Genomic DNA, 27,399 nt, shown 5'->3' with positions numbered 1-27,399 from the left:
CATTTGACCTTAGAACTGAAGAAGCTTCTCGGATGAGAGGTGAAACGTCTTCAAGCAACTTAAAGAAGTCCAGACGCTTTTCTTTGCAAGCTCCTTTGACTACGATGACCTGGATGACTGAGAACCTTCACAGACACTATAGTGAAAGCATAGTGGATCTCTCATGAGAGCCTTCCCATGAGCGGCTGGCCTACCAAAATCTCTACAAGAGCACATGAACGACTCATCCATGAGGCCACAATAGAACTGGAGCCCTCACTTGCCTAAGTTAAGTGTTCATGATTCAACAATAAGAAAGAGACAGGACCAGAATGACATACAGTGGGGCAAAAAAGTATTTAGTCAGCCACCAATTGTGCAAGTTCCCCCACCTAAAATGATGACAGAGGTCAGTAATTTGCACCAGAGGTACACTTCAACTGTGAGAGACAGAATGTGAAAAAAAAAAATCCATGAATTCACATGGTAGGATTTGTAAAGAATTCATTCGTAAATTAGGGTGGAAAATAAGTATTTGGTCACCTCAAACAAGGAAAATCTCTGGCTCTCACAGACCTGTAACGTCCTCTGTAAGAAGCTTTTCTGTCCCCCACTCGTTACCTGTATGAATGGCACCTGTTTGAACTCATCATCTGTATAAAAGACACCTGTCCACAGCCTCAAACAGTCAGACTCCAAACTCCGCCATGGCCAAGACCAAAGAGCTTTCGAAGGACACCAGGAAAAGTATTGTAGACCTGCACCAGACTGGGAAGAGTGAATCTACAATAGGCAAGCAGCTTGGTGTGAAAAAAATCAACTGTGGGAGCAATCATCAGAAAATGGAAGACATACAAGACCACTGATAATCTCCCTCGATCTGGGGCTCCACGCAAGATCTCATCCCGTGGGGTCAAAATGATCATGAGAACGGTGAGCAAAGATCCCAGAACCACACGGGGGGACCTGGTGAATGACCTGCAGAGAGCTGGGACCAAAGTAACAAAGGTCACCATCAGTAACACACTACAACGGCAGGGAATCAAATCCCGCAGTGCCAGACGTGTTCCGCTGCTGAAGCCAGTGCATGTCCAGGCCCGTCTGAAGTTTGCCAGAGAGCACATGGATGATACAGCAGAGGATTGGGAGAATGTCATGTGGTCAGATGAAACCAAAGTAGAACTTTTTGGTATAAACTCAACTCGTCGTGTTTGGAGGAAGAAGAATACTGAGTTGCATCCCAAGAACACCATACCTACTGTGAAGCATGGGGGTGGAAACATCATGCTATGGGGCTGTTTTTCTGCCAAGGGGACAGGACGACTGATCCGTGTTAAGGACAGAATGAATGGGGCCATGTATCGTGAGATTTTGAGCCAAAACCTCCTTCCATCAGTGAGAACTTTGAAGATGAAACGAGGCTGGGTCTTCCAACATGACAATGATCCAAAACACACCGCCCGGGCAACAAAGGAGTGGCTCCGTAAGAAGCATTTGAAGGTCCTGGAGTGGCCTAGCCAGTCTCCAGACCTCAACCCTCAACAAATCTGTGGCGGGAGTTGAAAGTCAGTGTTGCTCGGCGACAGCCCCAAAACATCACTGCTCTCGAGAAGATCTGCATGGAGGAATGGGCCAAAATACCAGCTACTGTGTGTGCAAACCTGGTAAAGACCTATAGTAAATGTTTGACCTCTGTTATTGCCAACAAAGGTTATGTTACAAAGTATTGAGTTGTATTTTTGTTATTGACCAAATACTTATTTTCCACCCTGATTTACGAATAAATTCTTTACAAATCCTACCATGTGGATTCATGGATTTTTTTTTTTCACATTCTGTCTCTCACAGTTGAAGTGTACCTCTGGTGCAAATTACTGACCTCTATCATCATTTTAAGTGGGGGAACTTGCACAATCGGTGGCTGACTAAATACTTTTTTGCCCCACTGTATCTGGCAGAAAAAAAACAAACAAACAAAAAAAAACCCCACAAAGTCTTGTCTCAGATTTGCCAAAAAAACAAAAAAAAAAAAAAAAAAAAAACCCATCTTCATGATGACTTGGAAGGTTTCATCTGATGTAAAACTAACAGCATAAAATGAACATCATACCAACAATGGAACATGGTGGTGATGGTCTCCTGGAACCATGGATTTTCCTCTCTAGCAGAAAATCTTGAAGGAGAATCTCCAACGAGCATGTCATGTCCAAAAGCTCAGGCTTACTTTTGTTATGACAATGTCCCAAACACACCAGCAAGTTCACATCTGAGTGACCATGAAGAAAAAGAAAAAAGGTTGCCAGTTGTTCCAAATGCTTGATTGCAGTTCTAGCTGCAAGCTTGGTCGGTCATACCTATGAACCTTTGACCCTGCTGTTTCATAGATTCTTTTAGAAATTGCCTTTAGTAAATAGCATTTTAAAAGCAAGTACAGTGCTATTCACACTACAGAAATAAAATGTAGTCTCTACTGTTAACCAAACCAAACAATGAGGGATTCATTTGTGAATAGACGGTATAGTTACTGGTACTGTACATACAAAGGCTCATCTTAGAAGGGTTGTGCTGTTCAGCCTTATTGTTGATGATTCTCTGCATAGTTCTTCATTGGTGATTGTTGTCCTCCTCATCATTCCAAGTCATTTTACTTGTTTGCTTGCCTGGGTGTTGGCCATGTACCATTCCTCTCATTTCAAATATCTATAGCTCACCTAAACATCTCCTTAAGACTGTCAGCAATTTTTCAGCAACGGCATCCAAAAATCTTAATTATTTCCATAAAGCACAGAAGAAACCTGATACCGTCTGCATTTTCATTAACGCAAATCCCATTTGGACTGTGGAAATAGGCTGAGGTAAGAATACAGCGGAGTCAATATAATGCAATGGTGGGATGAGATTCATTGACACACATTCTCCAGTCCAGATACAATTACTGGAGAAATTGATTGCTGTGTATACAATGCATCAGTGAAAAAAAAAATGATCAGACAAAAACCATGCTTCACAAATCTTTGACTAAATGATATTTCCATCTTTTAAACAACTTCCCACTTTCTAACCCACCATCCTCAGAGGCGGCCACAGCACACAAGAAGTGGTCAGTACCCTGGACAGCTCCTCCACCCTACAGATTGAATATGACTTCTACTACTAGTACTACTACTATTACTACTACTACTACTATTGTTACTACATTTGCAGAAATCCTGACTTGTGTGGTGAGGCATTCATTTTTATGGTCTTTCCTGCAAAACTGTCACCCTTGTACAGAAGACAAATGGACAGTCTGCTGCATCTTATACAGCTCCATGTATCATCAGTCATTTGTATTCATATGGAGCCTGACTTTCTGCCCCTGAGTCACTAACTTGTTGGCTATGGAAGGGCACTGGCAAAAAGGCTGCACATGCAAGTGCTCATACAATTCTTAATTTAATATGGGAAACTGACAAGAAGCAGCTGCTCATTTACAAATCCAGCTGTTACAGAGCAACTAAAATTAGCATTCACAGAGTCATGTTTCTGATCACTTGGTGAATTTCATGTCTAAAAATCCAGTGCGTGCATCTCTATTAATCCCTTAAGGAAATATTTCCCTCTTTAACCGATGCTCACCATCCCCAGCAGTCAGTGCTCAGTGGGTTTTAGAATTGCCTGCAACAGCTGAAAAAACACATACGAGCTGATAGAACGATTCAAAATGATCAAGTTACCTAAACAGTAAGCAGAAACTCACCATAAAGTTCTGTAACGGTTACAGTGACATGATAGAAGCACCAATTAAAGCCATTTTAAGGCTGTAAGTGACAGGTGCATCCATTTAAAGACATTCTTTTGCCTTAATTAGTCACAGCAGAGACAGGCAGAAAGAAGGTGAGAAAGAAAGCATGAAGTACACATCCTGCTGGCTAGGAATCAAACTGAGGACATGCTGCTGCTGATATTTTCAGCAATGTACAATGAACTGTAAAAACTCTAATGTCTGCTTTACTGTGATTTGCAGGACCTGCCTCTTTGACTGAGTCATTAGAACTCAATCAGGAATTGTACCAACTAGATTTGAGCCAAATTAGATTTCCGAAATGGCTACGGAAAACAGCGAGTTGAGAAAAAGCGCCTTCAGAATGTAGGGTTATATGAGAAAAGAATATTAATGGATTATTAATTCACTCAGGTTCTCAAAGCTAATTTGGGTGGTAATGGAAATAAAAATGAAATCCACTTTTTATTGCCTTATTTAAGTGGAAACTATCATCTTAATGATGACAAATACATGAATGAAAGCAAGAATCCAAGTTGAGCTGTTTTTCTTCTGCATTGCGCTGAAACACCAGGCACTTTCAGGTGCATTCCCAAAGCCTTTTAAATAATGCATGAAATGCCAAATCCCATTGGAAGTATCATTCCACAGGAAGGCCTCCTCAAGCTGTGAGGGTGGTTTCTCCAATAGCGGCCTGCAGAGAAGTGAAATCTCAAGTGGTAGAATTAAGATTTCCACCCCACAACCAGTATTACATTTACTGCCATCTCAGTGGCTTCCACTTGCCCTTTACCTCACTGCATGTGTACGGTACATATTTAAGCCCTTTTTTTTTCTCCTTTGGATCAGATACAGAGTCTGTTGCTGTGAGGACAGTCTGTTTCCTGTTGTGAGAGAGGAAATGATCAGGGAGGGCAGAGCGAGTGCAAAGAACGCTGACTCAGAGTTTATCAATCTGCGTTTCTGCAAGAGTAAGTGCAACTGGACACGGCTGCAGAAATGCATTAGTCTGCTCATTTAATCATATCTCCCTGCTTAGCATCAAATAAACTGGAACATCATCTACTGTGCAACACACAGACAAACACACCTTGCTTCCAACAAATTCCTGTTTTTACACTGTGTATGGCTTGTTGTAGGTAAAACATTTTCTTCGCTTTCAGATACGTTACCATGTATTATTAAAGCTTGGGCACATTTTCCTAAAGCTGTTTTACTTTCCTCACCTCTTTCAGGAAAGGCCTGTCCCAATGTAATTAGAAACCCATTATTTGTTTTTCACTGTAAAATATTCAGTAGGGTTAGGCCTTGAAGAAATAGCTTCTAGCACTTCATCACTTTTAATGTGGCAAAAATAAAATAAAAAAAAATAGTACTGGGCAATAAAGAAAAACATGTGCACCCATTTCCTTCCACTTATTTAGAAAATATCAGAAGCTACTGTAGTTATTATTATTTTTTTTTTTTTAAGGCATTTGATTGATGACATTGCAAATAAGACTACTGCACTGGAGACCATATTTAATACTGCATGCAAACAGTGCTGTACCACATATTTGTACTGCAATTCTCTTACTGTACTTTGTGTTCTATCGGCCTCAACATTTAAAATAAATAAATACAATCAGGACACACAGACCCATCTTCACCTCTGACCTCTTCACCTCGCACTTGCCAAGGCTAACAGCAGGAATGCCATTATGAACGTCGCAGTCCTTGACTGAACTGGATAGACCAAAGTTATTTCCAAAGTTACCTAAACAGTTAGTGGCTTTACTGAATAATATACTGTGGAATTCAGCAGCAAGCGTGGCAGTTATGAAATGCATTAAGCTTCTGCGATCAAACTCCTTCAAGCCGTGATGAAAAATAATAAATCAAATCCAGAGTTGCACTCAATTTTCAAAACTTTCTACTGAAAGCAGAACAGGCCTTCTTGCAATTTCGTGGCTCTTGCCTCCATTCAGAACAATGCCATCAAATGATCAATGACTTGAACCTGCGGTCGGCTATAACAGCTCACTCACGCTGACAGGTCCCTCAGAGGAGGAACACCAAAGCTAGACGCTCTTGTGTACCTTTTCACATTTATTGTCAATATTTTATAAGATGTTTCCTTTTCAAAGAACACTGCAGTCAAGATGCATCATTTTAATGTTTGATGTAGATTTTACACTTGCTTCTCTGGTAAGATGCTTGTTTGTGTGTCTTTATTCCTACTTCCCATTTTTTTCCCCCAGTCAAGTACATAAATTAAGGCCATTCATCAAGTCTTAGGCTCCTCAGTGCAATACACACTTCTTGTGTCCATATTACTGAGACCTAAATGATCTGTATTAATCAGCAGCTAATTAAAAGCACAAATGTGTCTTGCTAAGCAGATCTAATGAGTCCTCTCTGTAGTGGTTTGCTTCTCATGGTGCTGTCAAATTATGTATCTCTGAGGAGTTACTGGTGCATGACCCCCACAGGCTGTCAGCTCCTGCATAAAAGGAAAGTGGCAATTCTTCACAAACACACATTCGTACACACATACACACTTGTACAAGAAAACTGCACAAAGCCCCATTCTTCTTTTGCCCACTTTAATTTCTCATCATCTACACTGGAGTACCAGTCAGAGTTTTCCCATCTGTGCTTAAGACTGTTTTTTTTAGCTGCCCAAAAGGTTCAAGACACTCTTTGTAATTTTTTTTGTTTTCACAATGAGCAAAAAGATTTTCAATGGGTTCTTTCAGGTAGTTTTTCTTTTCCAAGCAGCATTACTCTTGAAATATGTGCAGCATATGGTTTGACATCACCTTGCTAATTTAAGCAGTCTTCCTTGAATGTTGGTCAAGAATCAATAAGGCCTCACAGATATGCAAGTTGTCCATTTCATGTACAATAATGTTGCTGAGTGAAACTGGTTGTACAGAAGGTGATGCACTTTCACAGACAAGTCTGTCGCCGCCATTAAAACTATGACCGCGGCGATTAGCTAGCGAACAAAAGCAATCACAAGGAAGTGGTTTGTAAACTGGTTTGGGAAATTAAAGTTTATTCCCCTAGTGGTTGTGGACATCACTGACCCGTCTGTAGACCTGTGTTAACTAAGACTTCGCAAATCATTTTCTGAGCAACTGCCATCAACCTCTAGCAACCAATTGCAACCAGCTGTGGAATATTCACTTTTACTTTATGACAGGAGGTTGCCAGATGGTCGCAGATCATTTTCTAGCCCTATGAGACCGGGGCCTTATTCCTACATAGTTACCATGATTGTCAGACAGTTAATCCCACCTGGTTAGTTGTTAAATATCTGTAAAACATCAGAAGTAGTAAATAGGAGAGCAGTTTTCTGACTCTATAAACCGGCGGTCCCCAACCCCCGGGCCACGGACCGGTACCGGTCCGTGAGTCGTTTGGTACCGGGCCGCGAGAGTTGAGGCTCGGCTGTGAAATGTATGGTTTTCAGGGTTTTTAGCGTTATTTTGTTATCGTTTTTATCGTTAACTCTGTTTTCCTGGGTCTTTTCATGTGTGTTATGAATAAATCTTTTTTTCGGTACCGGTACTGGTTTTATTTTGTTGCACTTATCCGCGACACTATAAAGGCCGGTCCGTGAAAATATTGTCGGGCATAAACCGGTCCGTGGTGCAAAAAAGGTTGGAGACCGCTGCTATAAACGCTTTCCTAATGACTTTAAGAATCGTTAGTCGTTAGCCAATGAGCATGCAGTTTTAAAAAAAAAAGACCTGCTTTTCACATTCTTTTTTTTTGGCTGCGCTGGAAATGCCACGGGACCAGTTGAGCTCTGGTCCAGAGGAGTAAGCGGACATAGTTTATGTTTCTTTGCATGGTAAAATTTTAAACTACATTATTTCTGGATGCAGCAACACATTTCCACAACAGGAAAATGTCTATGTTGAATAAAGTCATACCTAAGGGCCCAAATAGCAGGGCCATTCAATATTAGTTCTTTGTCCATTTCATCCAGAGATGTGGATTCTCTGCCTCTTTAAAGGGAATTCCCAAATTCTTTGCAATCTGACTTTAGTACTATATTGTCAAACACTTTGAACCAACAATATTTCACTTTTTCGCAGAAGACGATCCCTCAGGGAGTCTCTTTTTATAACTAATCATGTAAATACTGTAATTAAACTAACAATGTTGTCCCTGATTGCTGGCATCAGATTCAAAATAGCTCTCTATGCAATGTTCAAAATAACATAATCAGCATGTTTACCAGACATGGATTAACTGCAGTCCCAGACCAAATCTAACCAGTAAATTTAAAATAAAAAAAAAATAAAAAAAATCATCGAAGAAAAGAGTTTATGATCTACAACTAGGTATAATTCATGTCTGGGAAACTGAGCCGTAGGCTTTAAATGGTTTATAAATTAAAATTTAATTTTGTGTTTCTTTGTATATTAACAGCCTCTCAACTTTTTGGATGGTCGTGTTTCAAACATAAACACAATCAGCGAGATTACAATAGCATCTAAATAATATTAGACTTTTGTTTCCAGACATTTAAAGCTCTTGATCATGTTAAAAAGGCGCAGTGGTTTTTTCCTCCCACTTTGAATCCAAGTGGTCTTAAACACCTGACCTAACAAAGTGAGCTGGATACAGGGGGATCTCACTCTTACTCATGCTGCATTCCTGAACATATTGCTTGGATTTGGGTGAGCCCTCAGAGTCTCTTGCAAAGTCTGAGGTTATAAAGAACAAGAGAAGAAGTGCACTCCATCTACAAGCATCTGAAACGCACATACCGCAAGCCAACACCTGAGTGGAAGCAATTGAACCTGTTAAACCAGCAAGTAACCATCAGCAAACTTAAATACACAAACCAGTTAAGTACTCGCAACAGAAAATTCAGCCCAGCCAGCTGTAACAAGGCCTGTGTTGACATCTATCCATGGTGACTAAGAAGAGTGTGTGTAAGCAGTAGCTCCTCATCTGTGTTTAACTGTTGACTCAGCCTCCACCTTGTCAGCTTTTCACGCACGCGCACACACACACACACACACACACACACACACACACACACACACACACACACACACACACACACACACACACACACACACACACACACACACACACACACACCGCACTCCCACTTGGCAGAAAACTAGTGGCAGCATTTCAAACAGCTCTCCACAGGTACTATGCTACAAATTGCCTTCGATTCAGCTGCTGCATCAGCTGGTTTTGACAGCTGTGAGGCAGATAATTGGTTCAACTGTGAAGAAATAAAGAATGAACAGGCAACTATACTTTGGCCTTGTGGCCGCTACAAGTGTGCTGTTTCAGTGCTGATCACAGTTTGCAATAATAAAGAAAGCAAAAACATGAGGGAATAAACAGAGAAGAGAACATTTTATCATCCATAAATCTTCTTTAACACAAAACTGACAAAAATGAAAAAGATGAGACTCATTTAGTACATTTTGAGTAAACATAATATTGTAACTGTATAGCAAAAAGCTGTTTGTGTCTCCATGAACAGTTTTTTGTTTGCTTTTTTCTGAAAATAACCAACTATGAGAACACAGAAAAAAAATCTTGTCATTGTAATGTGCTACTTGTGAATCGTGAGCTCCGTGCTCCATTACATCATATGCAGTATGGTACTATAATACGCACAATATCTATTTGTGAGTTTCTTCCTTTGTCTGCCAAATCCTACTACAGCATCAGGGGCTGAGCAACCAAACCTGGCCAATAAGTACATCTTGGGCCCCTGAAGGTTCTCATAGGTATCAGATATTATGATGTCATCATGCAATCACACAGCAACATGTTAAAATAACCCGTTTTTAGGTTTTATGCGCCTAACACCTCATGCAAGCACACAGTTCTTTTTTTATTTCATGACAACAACATCTCATTTATTGCCACAAAACTTGAATTGCACATGATATATTATAACGTCATCACGTTGCCTAGCAACTGCCTAGCAATTGGCTAAAATAACCCATATATTTTTGCATTTCGGCACCTACAACACCATAAAAACAGCACTGTATCATTTTCATTTCATGGCCAACAGCAAGAATAGGCCAAACAATACTGTATCTGCAAAAGCTGTTCGGCGCTTTGAGAAGACAGCGTGTGTTCTTTCTTTCCTACTCAGAGCAAGGTGAGACAATTGATACACCTCACTACTCATACACTACCATCAGCAGAGAGTTAGATTAAATTATTAAAAAGACACTCCCCCCCCCCCAAAAAAAAGAGAAAAACACATGAGAAGTTACGTTTATATGACTCTAACACTTTAACCATACGAGCATGTTTACTTAAGCTTCGATGTCCATCAACACACCTTAGTCAGATCCATTGGTTTATCCCTGAAGTTCCCGATCATAAATCATTTAAGCGCAATGCAAACAAGCCACACAACTTGACTTTCAGGCATCCTTGTTTTCACTCATTTCATTCACTGAATCGACGCTCAGTCACAATCCAATCATTGTGGTTTCTGAAACGCATGTCAAATGGCGCCATACTAGCCTTATCTAGTCCACTGACATCATTACTCTCAAATCCCACAGGAATTCATATCAAGACTTTACTTGCAAGTTAAATCCAGCTGAGTTTGGTGATTTAAACATAAACGGTTTTTTGGTGAAGGCTTTACTTGTAACCCCATGAGGTAACAGTGTTCATTATGGCCATAATTATCCTATCTTATGAGACAACTAGCAAGAACAAAGGACACAAAACAACTGTAACAGTGTCATGATAGGCCTGATTGGGGGAACCAGAGGTCAGCAGTGCCTGGCTTTCTTCCAGCAAGACTGCAGTCACACTGAGGAGGGACAGTCTATTACATCTAAAGGCAGCCTGCAGATGATTTTGAGTGCAAGTTTCAAATTCTCTTTGGCCATTGCCTGAAATTTATAGGTGGGTCTGGATGCAAATCATCCCTGTGTAGACATTAATCTAGTAGGGGCATTTCATTAGAGGGGGCTTTGCTGGAGAATGGGAGCCCATGTGCTCGTAAATTTGGTTTGGCACACTGATTTTTCAGCAGATCACCGGGTAAATGAGTGGACACCACCAGCCACAAGAAGCAGCATTCTCCATTATGCTATTCTTTCCAGCCATGTGGTCCCAAAACACATGCTAAAGCCGTTACAGTGGCATGGGGTGAACTATTTATGAACCTGCCAATTTCCAGTCGACAAGCTCAACAGGGGGGCTTAGGAAGGGCAACTAAGTTGTTCTTAGGCAGCAAATTACAGCAAAGAAGCCAAGACATAACATCTGTAACCCACACAGAAAGCAATACAAAACCACAGATGACAGTGAACAACAGTACTGACCAAAATCAGCTACCTGAAAGGACATTTATCAAGTACTTGAGTATCTATTGATTCAATTGACGACACTAATTCCTATGAGTACTAACAGGCTTGGTTCCAAGCACTGGATCTGCAATATAATGAGATAAATTAAATAATAAAAAAACCAAAGCTTTAAAAATTGAAATGCAAGTTCCTTATTTAGGTATGAATCTCACGGAGCAACTCACAATAGCTTACCACAAAGATATGTAGCAGTATCACAACACAATGCACAAAACAATTTGTCTATCTAAACAGAAAAGAGAACGGAAAAAGAGAAAAAGGAAGAATTGTTCACTTATTGCTGTATTATGGTGTTTTGTGGATTATTATTATTTAATTTCAATAAATGTGTCACTTGAGTTATTTACCTCTCTCATTCATTGTTTCTTATGCTCACGTTACCGTGATTGATAAGTGCAACCAAGAGGAGTCATAAAATAGTGACTCTGGTTAGTCAAACTGTCTGGGACTCCATTTTTTACAAGATAGGAATGGTTCAGATTTTGTTGTTGAACATTTAAAGAAAAGCCAAATCTCAAATGCATTTTAAAAAGAAAATGAAATATCCAACTGCTTTAACTGTCAAACATTTGCTCCAAAGCACAGTTTACCAGCTGCTGAATATATGAAATGACAGTAAATGAATCTATAAAACATATACTGAAAATGCACTGCCTGCCTAAAAATGTTCTTCTTGTTCTCACAGCCCTACAGAAACTATGCAGTCTGTGTCTTGGCAAGTAACCAAGCCTAGCACTGCACATCATCAGCAACTCAAGAGCTTTGCTGCTCATTCACCAGCATTCAGAAGTCTCGTTCGAGCACTGGTGTTTGAAATAATTTCTTGTGTTATTGATTAATAATTGATCACTCAAGAGCACATATGCTTCTTTATGCTCTTCATTTTCAAAGACTGCCTGGAATTAAAAAATAAAAATATTCCTTAACAAAGTCTTCTCCCACAGTCGCTGAACTCAAATCTCTAACATGACTCGGAATTTTCCACTCTTGTTTCAGTGCATAATTACATCAGATTTCCAAACATAGAATAACCAAAACATCTACATTCAAATATCTCTTTAATACACTTTGGAAAACTAAAAACTAAAAGGCTGAGTGAAAAAAAAAGAAGAAGACGAGTTTCAGAAATGACATATCAGCTGTTTGTCATCTACAGTTGAACAAGTTATCACACCAGCAATCACATCAGCATCACAAATTTTGTTTACACTCGGTTGGCTATCTGGGCCTGGGACAAAGTCTGAATGCTAAATGTGGCCTGGCAGACGCATCCACCAGCTCCGAGATAAGAAATGAAAGTAATAGCAAGCAGTATTCTACCCCCAAACCCCAGAGGACCTATTCGGATCACAGTGGATCCACTCTGATTAAAACAGCAGCCTCTACTGCATCACGCATGGAAAAACATTTTTTTGCAAACACTGAAAAGGTTTCATTAAAGGTTTAATTTGTGGCTGTAATTGTTTTAATCGCTTCTGAGACTGACCTGGGACACGTGGCCGAAAACCTGCCACAGTCTCAACATAACTGCACATGTAACCACTTATCATTAATGCGTGCAGCGAAAACTTGCAACGCTGTCTTGAAATACCTGTAACTTAATTCCACTGTGAGTCCAAGGAATACAAGAAACTATAGAGGGCTGTTAAAAACAAACTCCATTAGGAAAGAAACTATATGGTCAGCATAAATACTGTTGAACTAAAGGGCTGACAAGGCAGGCAACCATAGAGCCAGAAGTAACACAATATGTATGTGACTGTTAACTCTCGCCTGAATGCCACACACAGACACTGACTGGGAATAATTCCTATTCTGTTAGTCCTTCTAAGCCACTATGTAGTCACCCAGGTGGACAAGTTTATAAAATAACAGGGTCTGTGCAAACTGGGAAGATTTTTTTTTTTTTTTATATATACCTTGGCAGTGGCTGTCCATCCTAAGAACCTGACTGACAATGTTACAAGAACCTTTTCTGTAGAGTTCACTGATAAATAGGTTGACTCTTCACCACAGGTTCCACTATCAGTTTCACATCATATTTCCTGCTCTCTCTGTGTTGTGTCCAAAAGAGGACAAAGAGAAAAAAATGTAAAAACAACACAGAGGGAAAACCCGTCTGTTTATAGCCAACCAGAGACACCAGTAGACTTTTTCCCCTTTTCTTTGACTTGTAGTCCCACAGCTGTTTTACAGTGGTTGTGTTTTTGTTTCTCTCTTCATGGCCCTCTTGAAGTGACTTACAGATGTCATCTTCAGCCAGCAGCAATTGAACCTGCCAGCATAGCTCAGCGCTTCCCATATACAGTATGAACAAACATCACAGACTCTATTCAAGATCACCATCTAACAAGAAAAAGGCATGCTGGCTGCAGCAGACAATCAGGAACTAAAAACTATATTTTGACCTGTAATGAGAGCAAAATGAAGTAACACTAAATCCGCTACATATTGGTAGGGATGGGTATCCGGTGCCATAATGGTTCTGACATAAATGGTAGTAACCAGCGCACATTTCGGTGTTTTGTGTTTTTTCCTGAGATGTCATACACTTTGGATTCTAGCCAATCATTTTACCTTTCCAAGGATAGTAGGCGGGCCCAGGTACGTACGTTCTCTTAGAGCAGAGCTACAGATTAAAAATGCCCAAGGCGAAGCGGTCAAAAGTCTGACTGTACTTCACAGCAAAAGATGCAAACTCAGCAGCCTGCAACAAGTGCTTCAAGCACATCTGTTGTGTATTTTGTTGTACAGTTATTTTATTTTCAACTTTAATTTATATATTTTATCTTATTCTTTCCCAGTTAAATTTACCCTTCATTCTAATTTGTGTTGTACAGTTATTTCATTTTTAACCTTAATTTATATTTTATTCCTTCCTAGTTAAATTTACCCTTTTTAATTTTTCATATTTATTTCCTATCTTTTCGTTTTCTTTAGGTCACGAGCAGTTGTCCAAGCATTTCACTACATATCGTACTGTGTATGACTGTGTACCTGACAAATAAAATTTGAATTTGAAATTTGAATTTGAAATATCTACTGCGGGTGTGGTAAATCTCCATTAGCGAGTTAGCGCGGATCGCCCCGTGCGTGGGGCTGGATGGTGCTTATCATTTTGCAGAAAAAAAAGAGACTGCTAAAAATAAAAACAAAAGAGGTTTTTGGACAAAGTTTGTGTTCTCCATTCTTTAAGCACCGATTCGAGCACTGTTTAAGCACCTGCACCGTATCAAAAGTACCGATTTGGCACCGGTATCGGATAAAACCTAAACGATACCCATCCCTACATATTGGTACATGTAGCAGGAAGAGTTAGAGGTAATGGCTTTAATCTCAAGAAAAGAAATGAGCAAAACAATGGCATAATGCATCACGTGACCATGCCCCCAACCCCCACCATGCTTTTTCCCCCCTCCTAATAAAAAGTTTAACACACAGCATGAGCTCAGCAGTTACTTTTCTAGTCTCACAGGAACATATATCTATATCCAACATCTTTCCACAGCATGGTGAATCACACCAGATGTAAATTGGGGAAAAGACAACATTATAAATCCCAGTCAACTAATTACATCCAGTTTTCTGAAATTTTGCGTTTAAAATATGCAATTGAGCCCTTATCTGGTTAAATATGTGTTAACTACACTTGTTTAAGAACAAATAACAACAAATCTAATATATTAAAGTCAACATTTTACACAGAGGAGATTCTGGAAATCTCTGGTTCACTCCATGAATAAAACCATTGCTAGGTTTTTACAGCGCATTAAGTCTGGAAAATTTGTTGGCTGTAAGTGTTCAGATTAATATTTTGGACTCACAGAAAATTACTATTAAATATTTTTAAGAAACTGACTTTATGCAGCTCTAATCATATAAATTCCATTCCCCAAGTACTTAAATCAACACCATTTTTCTGTGATGGAAGTTGCATGACATTTTATGCTTAAATAGGCAAATGAAGTGCCAGTTTTTCGAGTATCCATTCATTTGAATAACTGTCTAATACATAACGCCTATAGTGACATTTTCTTCCAGTTAGTCTGAAACGTACAGAGCCAAACTGTCAACATTTACCAGTGCATGACAAAAACATGTTGTTGCCTGTAATGCTTCGCAATCAATTTTAAAAAGTAAAAACAACGATGCACATGGGACTGGGTGGAGTTTTACAAAGGTAGTGATCATAATCTTAAAAAAAAGTTTATCTCTACCATTGCATTTCAGGCTTTGCCTTCCTGAGAAAGACAAAACTCATCGAAACCACTCGTTGTCTTTGTGACAAAAAAAAAAAAAAAAAAAAAAAAAGTGATCAGACAGTCATATTAAATTACTATAGAGAAATGTTTAAAAACGTTGCTTTTGGTTAAATAAAAGCAATTTTTTAAAAAAGGTATTAATTAGTGAGACTTAGATGTAGTCAGATTTTTGACATCTTCAAACAAAAACCAGGCAGACTGTTATTCTAAGTTAAAATAAGCATCTCTTGGAGTTTATATTCAGTATATAGTCATGAGTTGGTGCTCTAGTTAGTTCGTGCTTAATATTCTCCTTTATTTCCAAGAAATAAAGGAGAATATCAGAGGGTCAATCTATTCCTCAAGAGGAGACTTTTCACACAGACAACTGGCCTAGTTTTGGGAATTACTTGTTTTTCTGGTAAGGTATTCGCTTTCCTTTTTACTGTACTTTTAATGCTAGTCACTTCCTCATTACGTAACCGGAATGACAACTACCACAGTAAGAGGAAAGAGGACATGCCTGACACAGCAAAGAAAGCTTTGTCTACATTCCCAGCATAATGTAAAAAAGAAAAAAAAGGACAAAAGACTGCGTTGACATGGGGGTGGGGCGGGGGCATGCTTTGCCTCATCCGAAGGATGATTTTCAGGACAAAGAGCCAAAAGGTCTGACGTGCGTGTGTTTAAACAACATTATCATCTGCTGTTTGCAGATAATTTTGATATTCGGGCATGTGATGTTTGATTTGCACTGAAGTGTTTTAAAAGCTCATTGTGATCACAGGGGGCATCAGCATGCATGTTTCTGAGATAGGAGGCAGCTCCTCCTGAAGAAAGAAACGAGTGGACATGTTGTGTGCCTAGAATGGGGGTAATCATACAAGTCTTACAGCTGCCTTTCATCGGCCAGTATTTGTTGTGACTCAATGACAAGCGCTAGGTGGTAAAAATAGAAAAGGAAACTGCAGATACAAGTAGCAAAATGAGAGCTCTCTGCTGAGCAGCCCAGAAGGATTTTTGATGGAAAATGAGCTTCTTGGATGTGTCAAAAGATGGGAATATTAGTACAATAATTGGTGACATATACAAAAAAAAAACCCCAAAAAAACAAAACAAAACCCAACCCATTACAAATTAGATGTTAGTTTTGTATGGCTAGGATTAATGTGCTAAACTAAAAGCCATCTAAATACTTTGTGTTAACAAGCATGTCAACATCCTAATTATCTATAAACAAAGTACAGGTAAGGCTGACCGCAATCTTAATATTTTGCAGGTAAATTTTTGAAAAAGTAGATACCTTTTGGTAGATCTTTAATCAATTTAAAAAAAACAACAACAAAAAACAATATGCGTGTATACACACCATAACTGTGGCTCACCTAACCTACAGACAAGGACTGCTGTCCCTTGGCATGGGTGATACCAAAGCACCAAGTGGTATCAGCACATCTCCTAGCCTTACGAAAGCTGCTCACTCCTTATGGAGGTATGCACAGATATGGCGAAACAGGAGAACACTCCCAAAGTGGGAATTCCTCAGAGAAACAAGTTACTCAGTAGAAATATATGAGCCTATTTTTCTTGCCGACTGTTACCACTGTCCCTGACCTTGTAACACAGGGGGAAGCATGACTAGACAGTTTAATTTCCAAGCATATGCTATTTAAATCCCATCTTCTCTTTGCTAAAATGACCTTTGCAGATCTTAGAATTAGTCTTGCTTAAGGCATCTGCATTCCTTAAATTACTCACTGCACTTAAGTGGCATTTTTAATCCTGCATCCTCCATAAACCCCACTTTACATTATTAACAGCTGCCATATTTTATCAAGTTCACTGGGTTAATCAGGGGCTCCTCTGTAACCTTTGTGCCAGTCTACCACAGCTGGACTCAAATAGTGTTCAGACACTGTGACAGTACAGAATGAGATGGTGACAGGCTTTTTCCCAGCGAAATCAGCTAGAATACCCAAGTGAGATTTATAGATGGGGCTCACTAAAGGTCAGTGTTACAATGTCCCAATCTCATGAGTCTGGCTTTATCAGCTGGCAAAGACATACAGTCCATGAGTCATCAGTATTGATTTGCTGCCAGTGATCTTCATGACACTAACATGCCCCTGGAGATGAAGGTCAAGCACAATCACATGATCCTGCAGAGCGTCAAAACTGAGTTAAATGTCTGCAAGCATTTTGGAGATACAGCCAACAGGGAGTGAAATTCAACACAGAAATGGTACAGGAAGGGTAAGACAGACTGCTAATACAAATGCCCCACAACTATCCTACCTCCTCTGCTCTGCCTGGGGCTTAACCCTTTGGGTCTGTCCTAAACTATTATTGCATAACAGATTCATCCAAAGTAGCATATGTGTGATGTTTCCCAAAGACTGCAACTACTGGTTTCTCATATCAAGGATATTTGGAGGATAAGTGTTTGTCTACGCACATGAAACCCTCCTTCAAGTGATCTTTTAAATGAGTTCAAACGATATTCTGCAAGTTTAAAACTCTAATTTTTAATCCAAAAGAACCAGAAAAGGGGGTTTTCTCAAGTGCACAGAACCATGATCATGTTTGTGTACAGCATGTTATCTGCACTAGATCTGCAGACTTCTGAGTGTGTAACTGACAGTTACACACTTTTTAACGCAAAAAAAGGCGGGGGGGCTGCTGTGCAATTTTTAAGATTTATCTGCTGTTTATTTGACCAACAGATACATAACGATGATGGCTAGTATTGGCACCAACCCATCAGCAGCAGCGACGTTAATAAAAGGAGACCGTTGATTCCCAAAGTAGCAGCTCTGTGCCATGAATGTGGCTCCGCGCACTTTGGCTCTCGTTTAGCATTAATTACTTCACTCACATTTAGAACTTTTTTAAAGACTAAATGAGCAAACGCAGCTCTACGGCATTAATTTAACTTTGACAGAAACAACATAAGATGCCGTTGTGACTTACTTTTCCTGCGTGGCGTGCTCCTTTATGGCTCCCAGCGTGGAGAGGCTGTTGCTGCCCTGCAGCAGCCTGCAGGTTGCCAGGTGCCGCTGGTACTGCTCCTTCAGACAGGCGTTCTCCGAGCATAAGTCGGACACTTGCTGCTCCAGCTCCTCTATCCTCCCCCTCTGCCTCTCCAGCAACTCCTGCTGCGTCTCGATTATTTTATTAAGCTCCTTCAAATATTCCGCAGCCCTAGTAGGGTTCTCCGTTGGGCTTTCCATGTCGCCCCAACTGCCGTTTTTCTCCTGCGTTCCCTGTCGTAGCGCAGAAGCCGGGGAGATGGTCCTCTATAGTCCAGGCTGGGGTTTAGGCGCAACAATTCAGTGCGTTGCGCCTTTTACGCCTTGTCATTGTTTTTTTGTTTTTTTTTTAACAAACAAAAAAAAAAAAACGATGAGGGTGATAATAATCCGAATCAGAAATACTCCCGGATACACGCGTTTCCAAGTCCCACTGCCACGAAACTAGAAACTACTCGCATATCAAGGCTGGGAATGTCAAGCAGGCTTCAACATATCATTCACCCGCATGTGACAGACTTCACCGTGAGGATCCCGGCTGGCTCTCTAAAGTCTGCTCATTCCCCTGTTGGCAACGCGGTATGACATTTTCTATTAGGTCCCTCTCGCTCCATGCCGTTCCCGTGACTTTTCGTAAACAGACGCTTGGCTGACGGAGTGGGCGGGGTTTTCAAGTTTTATGAATCTACCGCTCGCAGGCAGCTGTAATTACTTTTGGGCTAATGCAGGGGGGTAAATGACTGTTGAGTTTGTCAGGAGCTTAATTTTTCCCACCCTTTTCCATTTCAGCGGATCTATTTCCTGCGCACGTCCTCTTCTCTTCTCCAGGCAGGCAGACAACACACGCATCGTCTGTTCTCTCCGACAAGGATTCATATTGCAAAGAGCCGCACGCATTTTGATCAATTTTTGATTAGGCAGAACTTTGTTGCGACTATGTTTTGCGCTGTAACACAGTCTGGTAGACACAGAGTGCTGCTGCGTCTTCCCTGCAGAGTTGTTTACTATGCTGTTTGTGTATTGCCATTTTCTCCAGCAGGCTATATTCCCCTCTAATGAAATGATCGCGTTAGCAGCAGCATACATTAGTTTTGAAACAGAAATGACTGATGTGTTCTGTGCATTTGGGACAGGGGGCTGTATATTAAACACGAGGTGTCCCAGAGAAGGCCAACAGCAAGAGCAAACTGCAGCACCCGACTCTGATGACAGAGGTCGATGCTTAAGTTTCACCTCATTTGTTCGTCACATCCTGCTTTTAAAGCACAGACTTTTAGATGTCTCTAAGAACTGATTCCTGTCCTATATATACTGCTCTAATGGAAGATGCTCATATTAAGCATGATCAAAGTTTCAAATAATGAGGGCAGATATCTGGAAGCTATCCCCAGGAACCAAAAGCTTGGGCTCTAGCCTACCTCGGAGTGTTTTTTTTCCTACTGTTGGCTCCTTGTGGTGTTAATAAGTGTGGATATTGTTAATATGGTATCTCAGGACTCAGAAGAAAGTTGGGTTAAGGCACGAGGAAAGGGTAGATCAACTTGATGCACACAGATAATAAACTGATGCCCTGCAAGAAGATGAATAAAAATGACTTTCAACTGCAAATCAACAGTATGCAAAGCTACTGTAGAAGAGTCCAAGAATAAAATGGGAGTTGGAATTGAGCACAATGGGTACTCTGCAGGATGTGGTTTTACAAACACGTGTGTAGGAACTGAGAGGAAGATGGCAGTTTGCTCTTGTAACCATTCCCCCATTGCTGGATTTTTTTTTTAAGAGAAAAAGAATCAAAGCAACATGCACACTCACACTTTAGTTGTCAAAAACTCTGCTGCTCCAACTCTCTCATAACTCCCTTCTCTCATTTTCTTTTGATCAATTTTTCAAAGCTCCAGTTGAGATGCTGCATTCGTGGATACAGTTACAGTGCAAATGGAGAGTGCTTCATCCAAGAAACTGAGGGCTTTACCTTTATGCTGCACCACCTGACGGCTGCACTTGGATCATCTGAGATAACTTGTTTTAATGTGGAGACAGAGCATCAGCAAATTCATTCAAACCGGGAGCAGTGGGAAGCAGTTTAAGGACATGCAGTACAGATGGAGTACATTAGGTTTTTCCCTGTGGCTTCCTTGTCCACATGGCAGGAGGCCAAGGAGAGCAGCACAAGCCTTGAAATGCCACCCAGAAGGATATACCGTATACAGCTATTAACAGCTGAATGTCGCAGGCTAATGTCACATGTCAGCGCTGCGCAATGCCTTGCTTTATTTCTTACTTCTGAAGCATTTCTCTGTGATGGCACATAATGCCTTCAGGTAAAAATGTATCTCACCAAAACTGCCATTTTACTATCCATTTACAGGTCCCCTCAAGCCAGTGTCTTTTAGACAAATTAAATTGCCTTTTAGCAAGTCACTGAAGCCCATCCAGCAATGATGAAGCTGCTCTTCTAGTGACCCTGTGTTTTAAAGGCAGAAAGTGGGGATAAAAAGAATCCCACAAAAATCCCAAATATAAAAATTTGATTCCTTTAAACTTTGTCCACAATTACACTATCAAACCACACAGCTCAATTAGGCATACCTTCAACTCCAAGTTAAGTGTACTGGAACTCCTGTTTTGTGGATAAGCAAATGCCAGCAACCACATAGTATTAACCACTTCAAAATGCACTGTCTGTCAGTATTATGCTCTTGGGCTGGCTCCTTTCTTCCTCTGGCTGACCAGTCATACGGCGTTGCCAATGTGGGTGGCAGCCAGTGAGATTTATTTTCTGAAATCGCTCATACAGTATATTTGCCCCTAAACAAACCCAACCCGAAGCCTCTAGGTTCAGCCCTACAAAACATTTACCAGCTGCGATGAAAGAAAGACCCCAATAATCTCACCAGCAGAGTGGAAAACATTTCCTTTTTCCCTCCAAGAGAATACAAAATAGTCTCTACTGAGCCGACAACCACCTCATATGGATGTGCATTTGTGTGATGGATCTGAAATGGCACACGAGAGGAAGCGTAGTAGGTGTTAGAGCGATTTACTCGCTGATCTCATATTGCACGAAATATATAATTAAAATCATAAATGCATGAACCAAATGGGGAGTTTTCTGAATGGTGCTTCTGCAATAGTTCAAAACAGTAATAATACAGAGCGAGTTGATTAGCCTGAGTAATTTTATATGAATCCCGAAAATTGAACTTCAGCACTTCTCTCGTCATACTGCCGCAGTGTTGCTTAGGAAATGCATCGGCAATGTATTTACATCCATTATACAGATATGCAAAAAAACCAAAAAAGACTATTAACTACCGATACTGTCATGAGGTCAATCAGCCTCTGACGTCCCTTTAAAAAGAGATCTTCACACACAGTCCTGAAAACCATGTGGGAGCTGCCTTATCATTCTTGTCAGGTCTCATTCAGTACCACATCATTGATCCTCTCCACCTCCAGCACAGTGACACATCTGGAACAGTGGCGGTTTTGCTTCACCCGAGACACAACAGCCTGATAGGCAGTTTTTCCACAACCTGTGTCCCTTAATGGAGAAAATAAATTGAGTGTCATTTATCCATGGAAGACTGCCTTAATAAGCCATAAATATACTGTACAGCCACATGCAACTACCTGTTGATGGGAGTAATTTAAGAGACGTTCACTGCCGCTTTTGAATCTCAATGAATTTTAACTGAAGCAGACAGCAAAATAACAACTGCTACCAGCGCCTCCTGAAAGCAGTTATTGAAGTGGCAAGGCAGTCAAAGGTTGGTGGGTTTGCTTACACAACACAACACACCGGTTAAATGTTTCCTTTTTCTAAGGCAGCCAACATCTTAAGCATACCCACGAGCCCCCGTTGTGGCCACAGCAGCTGGTGTTCCTGAGCTTTCTCATAAACAGCTCTCAGGCACGAGTTGAGGCTTTGTCTGTCTAACACCCCCTTTGAGAAATAAGGAGCGTGTGGGAAATAATGCAAAGACTATAGCTGGAGCTGAATAAGTCCCACTCAGGATTCTTCTTCTTGTGCAGTAGTTTACATTGGTGAGGGTTTATGTCTCACAATATGGTTTCCACTGAGCCCTGGGACTAGCCTAACAACAACACTGGAGCTGAAATGATTTAATTAACAGAGCATCAGAAAAATAATATTTTCTTCTTCTTTCTGTTGCTTCCTTTAGGGGTCACCACAGAAGATCATCTGCTTCCATCTCACCCTATCCCTAGCATCCTCCTCTGTCTCTCCATCCCTTTTGCATGTCATCCTTCATCCCCCTGTCCAATAATCCACAATGTCAGAAATGTGCCTTCAGTTCTTAAATGTAAGAATTGTGTGCCTTTCCTTATTATACATCATCATGATTTTACCTTTTTTTTTTTTTATTTACAAGGCATTTACTTACACAAGGCATTTAATCAAAACTGCTGTCAGGCTCGTTAGCTGCAGTCCTAAATAAGATGAAGTCGTAAATTACTAAAAAGTGCACATGTCGACAAAGTGAAAACCCCTAAGAGCTACTTTTTGGATTGTAGTGTACGTGTGCCACGACTGATGTTCTGCTGCTTTACAAACTATCCTGTGGTGCACGGTCTGCTCTGCTCACCTATTTGGGTTTGCATTTGCTGACATGCAGGCGGCTGCTGAGGGCATACAAATAAGCCAGGTGACCGAGTCCCACCACGGCAGCCCAGAGCAGTGTTACAGACAGATGGGAGATATTTGATCAGTGGCCACAGACCTTTACATGTCCGGAGGGAGCCCAGCAGAAAGACGCCCCACCTCACCCCCCGTCTGTTTGTGTGAAATAAGGCGAATGCGTGTATAGAGCGTGCTGGCCTTTGGATACGTGGGAAGTCAACCGTTGCTAATGCAAAAATCGTCCTCCTTTCTTTCCTTCTACCGCTATTGATGTTTTGCAAAACTAAGCGTGTTCAAGTAGTTTACAATTCACTGAGAAGTTAAAAATATGCAACTTCAACAACACTGAAAAGGATAAGAACGTCATGTCATCAAAAAGCAACAAAGAGGAAAACAAAATGTATTAATGAGCACATTAATGAAACGCCGATGCAGAAATCCACAGCGAGTTGCAAAATTGCCAAATGTGAGTGACAGAATCGATGTTTCTAGTTTTCTGCATTTTGAATTATTCAAAGAAGACAATGCTTTCTGTAAGTCTTTTCATCTGCCACAATTATACTAAACTGACAGCATGTGGAAAGAAGAGAAATTCACAAAAGGTTTTTGATGAATAATTCTGACAACAGTGAACAGAAAAAGTAAAAACTTTAATCAGCAAAGAGGAGAGTATATTCACACAAATTCATAACTGCATCATGTGCTAAATGCAGGTCAGATGTGACAGTAAGGCATGGATCTGGAAAACAAACAAACAAACCCAGAGTGGCTAGCATAAATACAATTCCTGGTCGTTAATTTTTTTTTTTTTTTTCTTCACATACAAAAATATGGCATTTAAAACAAAAATCACACATCAAATGTTCAAGCAATTCAACAATGCTACAGTAATCTTGTTCAGGATAAATGGGCTGTAGGAATAAACAGAAGCATTACATTTTCAGAAATGAGACCTGGTCACATTTGAGTGCTTTTTGCAATCAAGCAACACTGGGATAAAAACTAAATGACAGTTCACATTTCGTTGCCGTTTCACATTAATGAATCAGACAGAAGCTGGATGCATTGTGGCTCGAAAATCAGTAATATTGAAAAATGGGAAAAATCAAACTCCCCGCAAAATGCCCTAAAACAGAAGTAGTCCAACCTTTTCACGGTCAGTAATATGCACATTTAAAGGGTTCATTATCTTTGTGGATGGATTCAGTGGACGGCACTTTTCCTCAAAATGTATACACTACAACATTACAGAGAACAACATCTGCTCGTAAAAAATAAATATTTTCAAACTAACTGTTGATTTCTGTCTTATAAGAGAATGTGGTTTATCCTGAGTTACCGCATTTTACACTTCAAATTTAGTAGCCAAGCAAACAAAAAGAAAAAGAATTATGAGCATAAACTAAAAGTTTTTAAGTGCGCTCCTCACTGGGTGTCAGTCAATGAAGTGGTTTTGTATAAAAAGCTATTTTCATGGCAAACCACAAAAATACATACAGGATATGTAGAATTGTGCACACACATATAATTTATATTTACTTCCACACACATAAGCAAACACACAAGAAAACTGGAAAACAGCCCTATAATAATCTTGCATCGCCTTTTAACTGATCTTCCACGGTAGAAATTGTTTCATTTATGCATCTGTACCAACATTTCAAAACAAAGATACTGAGATTTTGCTGTCACCTCCCCACAGCATTCATCCTGAGGGACAGAGGCACATTCTCTACACTTTAATGGCCTGGGGTGTTTTCATTTTAAGGAGGAGAGACTAAGCAGCCCGGCTTCATCAGGACTTGTAGTCTGGGGAATAGAGCCGGTACCTGGGGCTGCTGTTCAGGCTGGTCCCGGGTAACGTGCGGTTGAAAGAATTTGATAATGGTGAGTCTAAACCTGAAGAGAGAAATGTTAAATAAAGAGTGTAAACAAGGCATCAAGAGCCAAATGGCACAACCACTCTGTGTGACACAAACCACAAGTGGAAGAAGTCTGTTAGAAGTTATTAGTAAATAAAAGCAATCTAGAAAACACTACATAGTTTAAATGTCATTTAACCAGCATAATTTGACACGCTAACACATACATCTTATATCAACACTCCAGCTTCCTTCAAGACAAATGAGTCTGTAGAATGATAAATCATTTATGCTTTAGGTTCACATCCAAATGATCTTTATAACATGTTGAGGTGACATCAGTACAACCAGGCTAAGGGGGAGGGAAATACTAACAGCTGATCATGTCCAACTGAAAAGTAATCAATTACTCAACTGGTTAAAAAGCTTTGACTCAAGTTGGAACATATTGTGCACCTCTGGAAGAGTTACACTGTAAAATCACTTTAGCTGTTGTTAATCTAACATGTTTAGTTGTCTTATACTAACAAATTTCCAGGGAAAACACTACCTAGGCTACTTTTATGCTTATATTTCACTTATTCTGAGTTACTACTATTGCACTATAGCACTGCTGCTGCCAATGGCACCTCATTTCAATAATTTCACAGTACAAATTAAGACGCATCTCATCAGTGACAGCAGTTCATTGGAAAATTATTTTTTCCTCATATATTGTTAGAAATACCATCATTGCCAATTTTAAATGGACCTCCGGTGTCCATGTTTAGAAAAGCTGATGGATGAGTGAGTGAGTGAGTGAGTGAGTGAGTGAGTGAGTGAGTGAGAGAGAGAGAGAGAGAGAGAGAGAGAGAGAGAGAGTGAGTGAGTGAGTGAGTGAGTGAGAGAGAGAGAGAGAGCGCATCAAATTCTGTGTCAAGCTATCACCCAGAGCCCAAACAATAGTCCACACTTTTTTTTTTGGTTCTTTAAACATTCACAGGGGTCATTTGTCCTCCAGACTAAGATGCCAACTTCAGATAATGTGGGGAGCTGTGTAAAGCTGCATAAGGGGGCTACTTTGAAGGGGACAGTAGCCAAATTAAAATCCGATATCTTTCTGCTTTTTAGGCACAGTCAGCTTTTTGATCAAGCTGTATATTCTCATGAATGTATGTTCTCATCTATTTACAAATCGCTGTTTGGGTAAAGTCACAGTGACATTGCCCTACCTGAGACTGGTGACGACGGTGTCCTCTGGATGAAAGCAGGATTATAAGTTCGTTCCCTTGGCGTGAACACCGAGTGGAGGACTGCCCGGGGGGGATACATTTAAAAACATGAGTGTTTGTTGACCTTGCTATATAAAAACTCTTAGCCACAAAACATAGTATTACAACTTTAGGTGCTTTAAATTACGACCACCACTGATAACTGACTGTCAAGTTAAAGAAGTACTTCACTTTGAAAGAACTTGTACCACTGCAATACACTGATGCATCAGCTTGTGTTTGAAGGATTTAAAATTTTAAAATACAAAACATGTTAATAGCTTTAATGGATGTTCCAGTAACAGTGGAAAAACCTTGCTTGTACACAGTCTGGATAATGAGTACTGTAACTTTCCTTCAGGCTCTGTGCTTTTAGCATAATTAATTTTGACAAAGAAGTACCGCATTAAAAAGATGCAAAGTCTCAACTTTAATTTTGTTTAAGACGTCAGTATTGAAAGGGTTTCATGTGAGATGCACCCCTCAGGGCACAAACAGTTATTCAAAAGTATTTGGACATTTTCCTAGTTAATGTTCTTTGGGCTGTGGTTCTGTCTCATTCACAGAAGACTCACTTGTGGCTCGAAGTTGATTGATATTTGAGAATTGATGTGACTTCCACAGGAAGGACAAATAATTTTAGAGACTGGACTACACCTACGTAATCATGACCCGTTTCCCTGTCAGTGGTCATAGTACAACTTCATGATCATACCCTCAAACTGATGGCGAGCTTCACAAATAGAAAAGCATAGTTGGTAAAATGATCCTGCATCAAAATGATAGACTGTAGTGTAGAAGAAAAGGGGAAAAGAAAAAAAAGGGGGATAAACTCAAAGCATGACACCTCATCTGTCAGAGAAGGTGGTGCATCCGTTATGGTTGCCTTATTGATTTCAAGGCTGACAGAGGCAACAGGACTGTAGAGGTGCACAGGAGCATTCTGTGTGCAGTGATTGAGTCAAATCAAAACTAATTGGTTGCTTCGGCTGTACTTTTGGGATCGCTGAATGACGAAACGTCCTAAGAGCTTTCTAGGCTGAGCACTTGGAATAGCTTTGATTCATCAGTAAATATTAAAACATTCCAATGTGCCTCAACCTAAATGAAGAGCTGACTCCAAGCAGGGTTACCCCCATAACAAGCTGGAGCTGAGGGTGGATCAGCCGAGGAGTGCAAAAGATTTTCCACAAAATACTCAATGACATTTTAATTGGCACTCGTACCTGTGATGTCTTTTACATGGGTTACACTTCAAAC

General features: G+C 40.2%; 2 protein-coding genes across 4 annotated transcripts in view; both read right to left on the bottom strand.

Moving 5' to 3' along the window:
* The window catches only part of LOC120719028 (IQ motif and SEC7 domain-containing protein 1-like), a 96,245-nt gene extending 77,186 nt beyond the window's left edge, over positions 1 to 19,059 (bottom strand). Inside the window, exon 1 of one of the 2 annotated variants that reach the window (XM_040007865.1) lies at positions 18,327 to 19,059. In XM_040007865.1, the coding sequence (XP_039863799.1) occupies positions 18,327 to 18,586 (260 nt within the window). In that variant the 5' untranslated portion in view covers positions 18,587 to 19,059. The remainder of the gene's footprint in view (positions 1 to 18,326) is intronic. The other variant, XM_040007872.1, reaches the window with a different exon arrangement.
* A 4,622-nt stretch (positions 19,060 to 23,681) lies between these two features.
* Positions 23,682 to 27,399, bottom strand: part of nup210 (nucleoporin 210) — a 32,176-nt gene continuing 28,458 nt past the window's right edge. For both annotated transcript variants that reach the window (XM_040007863.1, XM_040007864.1), the window contains exons 39-40: positions 26,101 to 26,181; positions 23,682 to 24,926 (exon numbers count right to left, since the gene is read on the bottom strand). In XM_040007863.1, coding sequence (XP_039863797.1) covers positions 24,823 to 24,926; positions 26,101 to 26,181 — 185 coding nt within the window. In that variant the 3' untranslated portion in view covers positions 23,682 to 24,822. The remainder of the gene's footprint in view (positions 24,927 to 26,100; positions 26,182 to 27,399) is intronic.

Source organism: Simochromis diagramma, unplaced genomic scaffold (assembly GCF_900408965.1).
Source record: "Simochromis diagramma unplaced genomic scaffold, fSimDia1.1 OVJJ01000545.1, whole genome shotgun sequence".
Classification (NCBI taxonomy): Eukaryota; Metazoa; Chordata; class Actinopteri; order Cichliformes; family Cichlidae; genus Simochromis; species Simochromis diagramma.
Note: the sequence above shows the minus strand (reverse complement) of the source record. Positions and strands in the feature narration are given on the sequence as shown.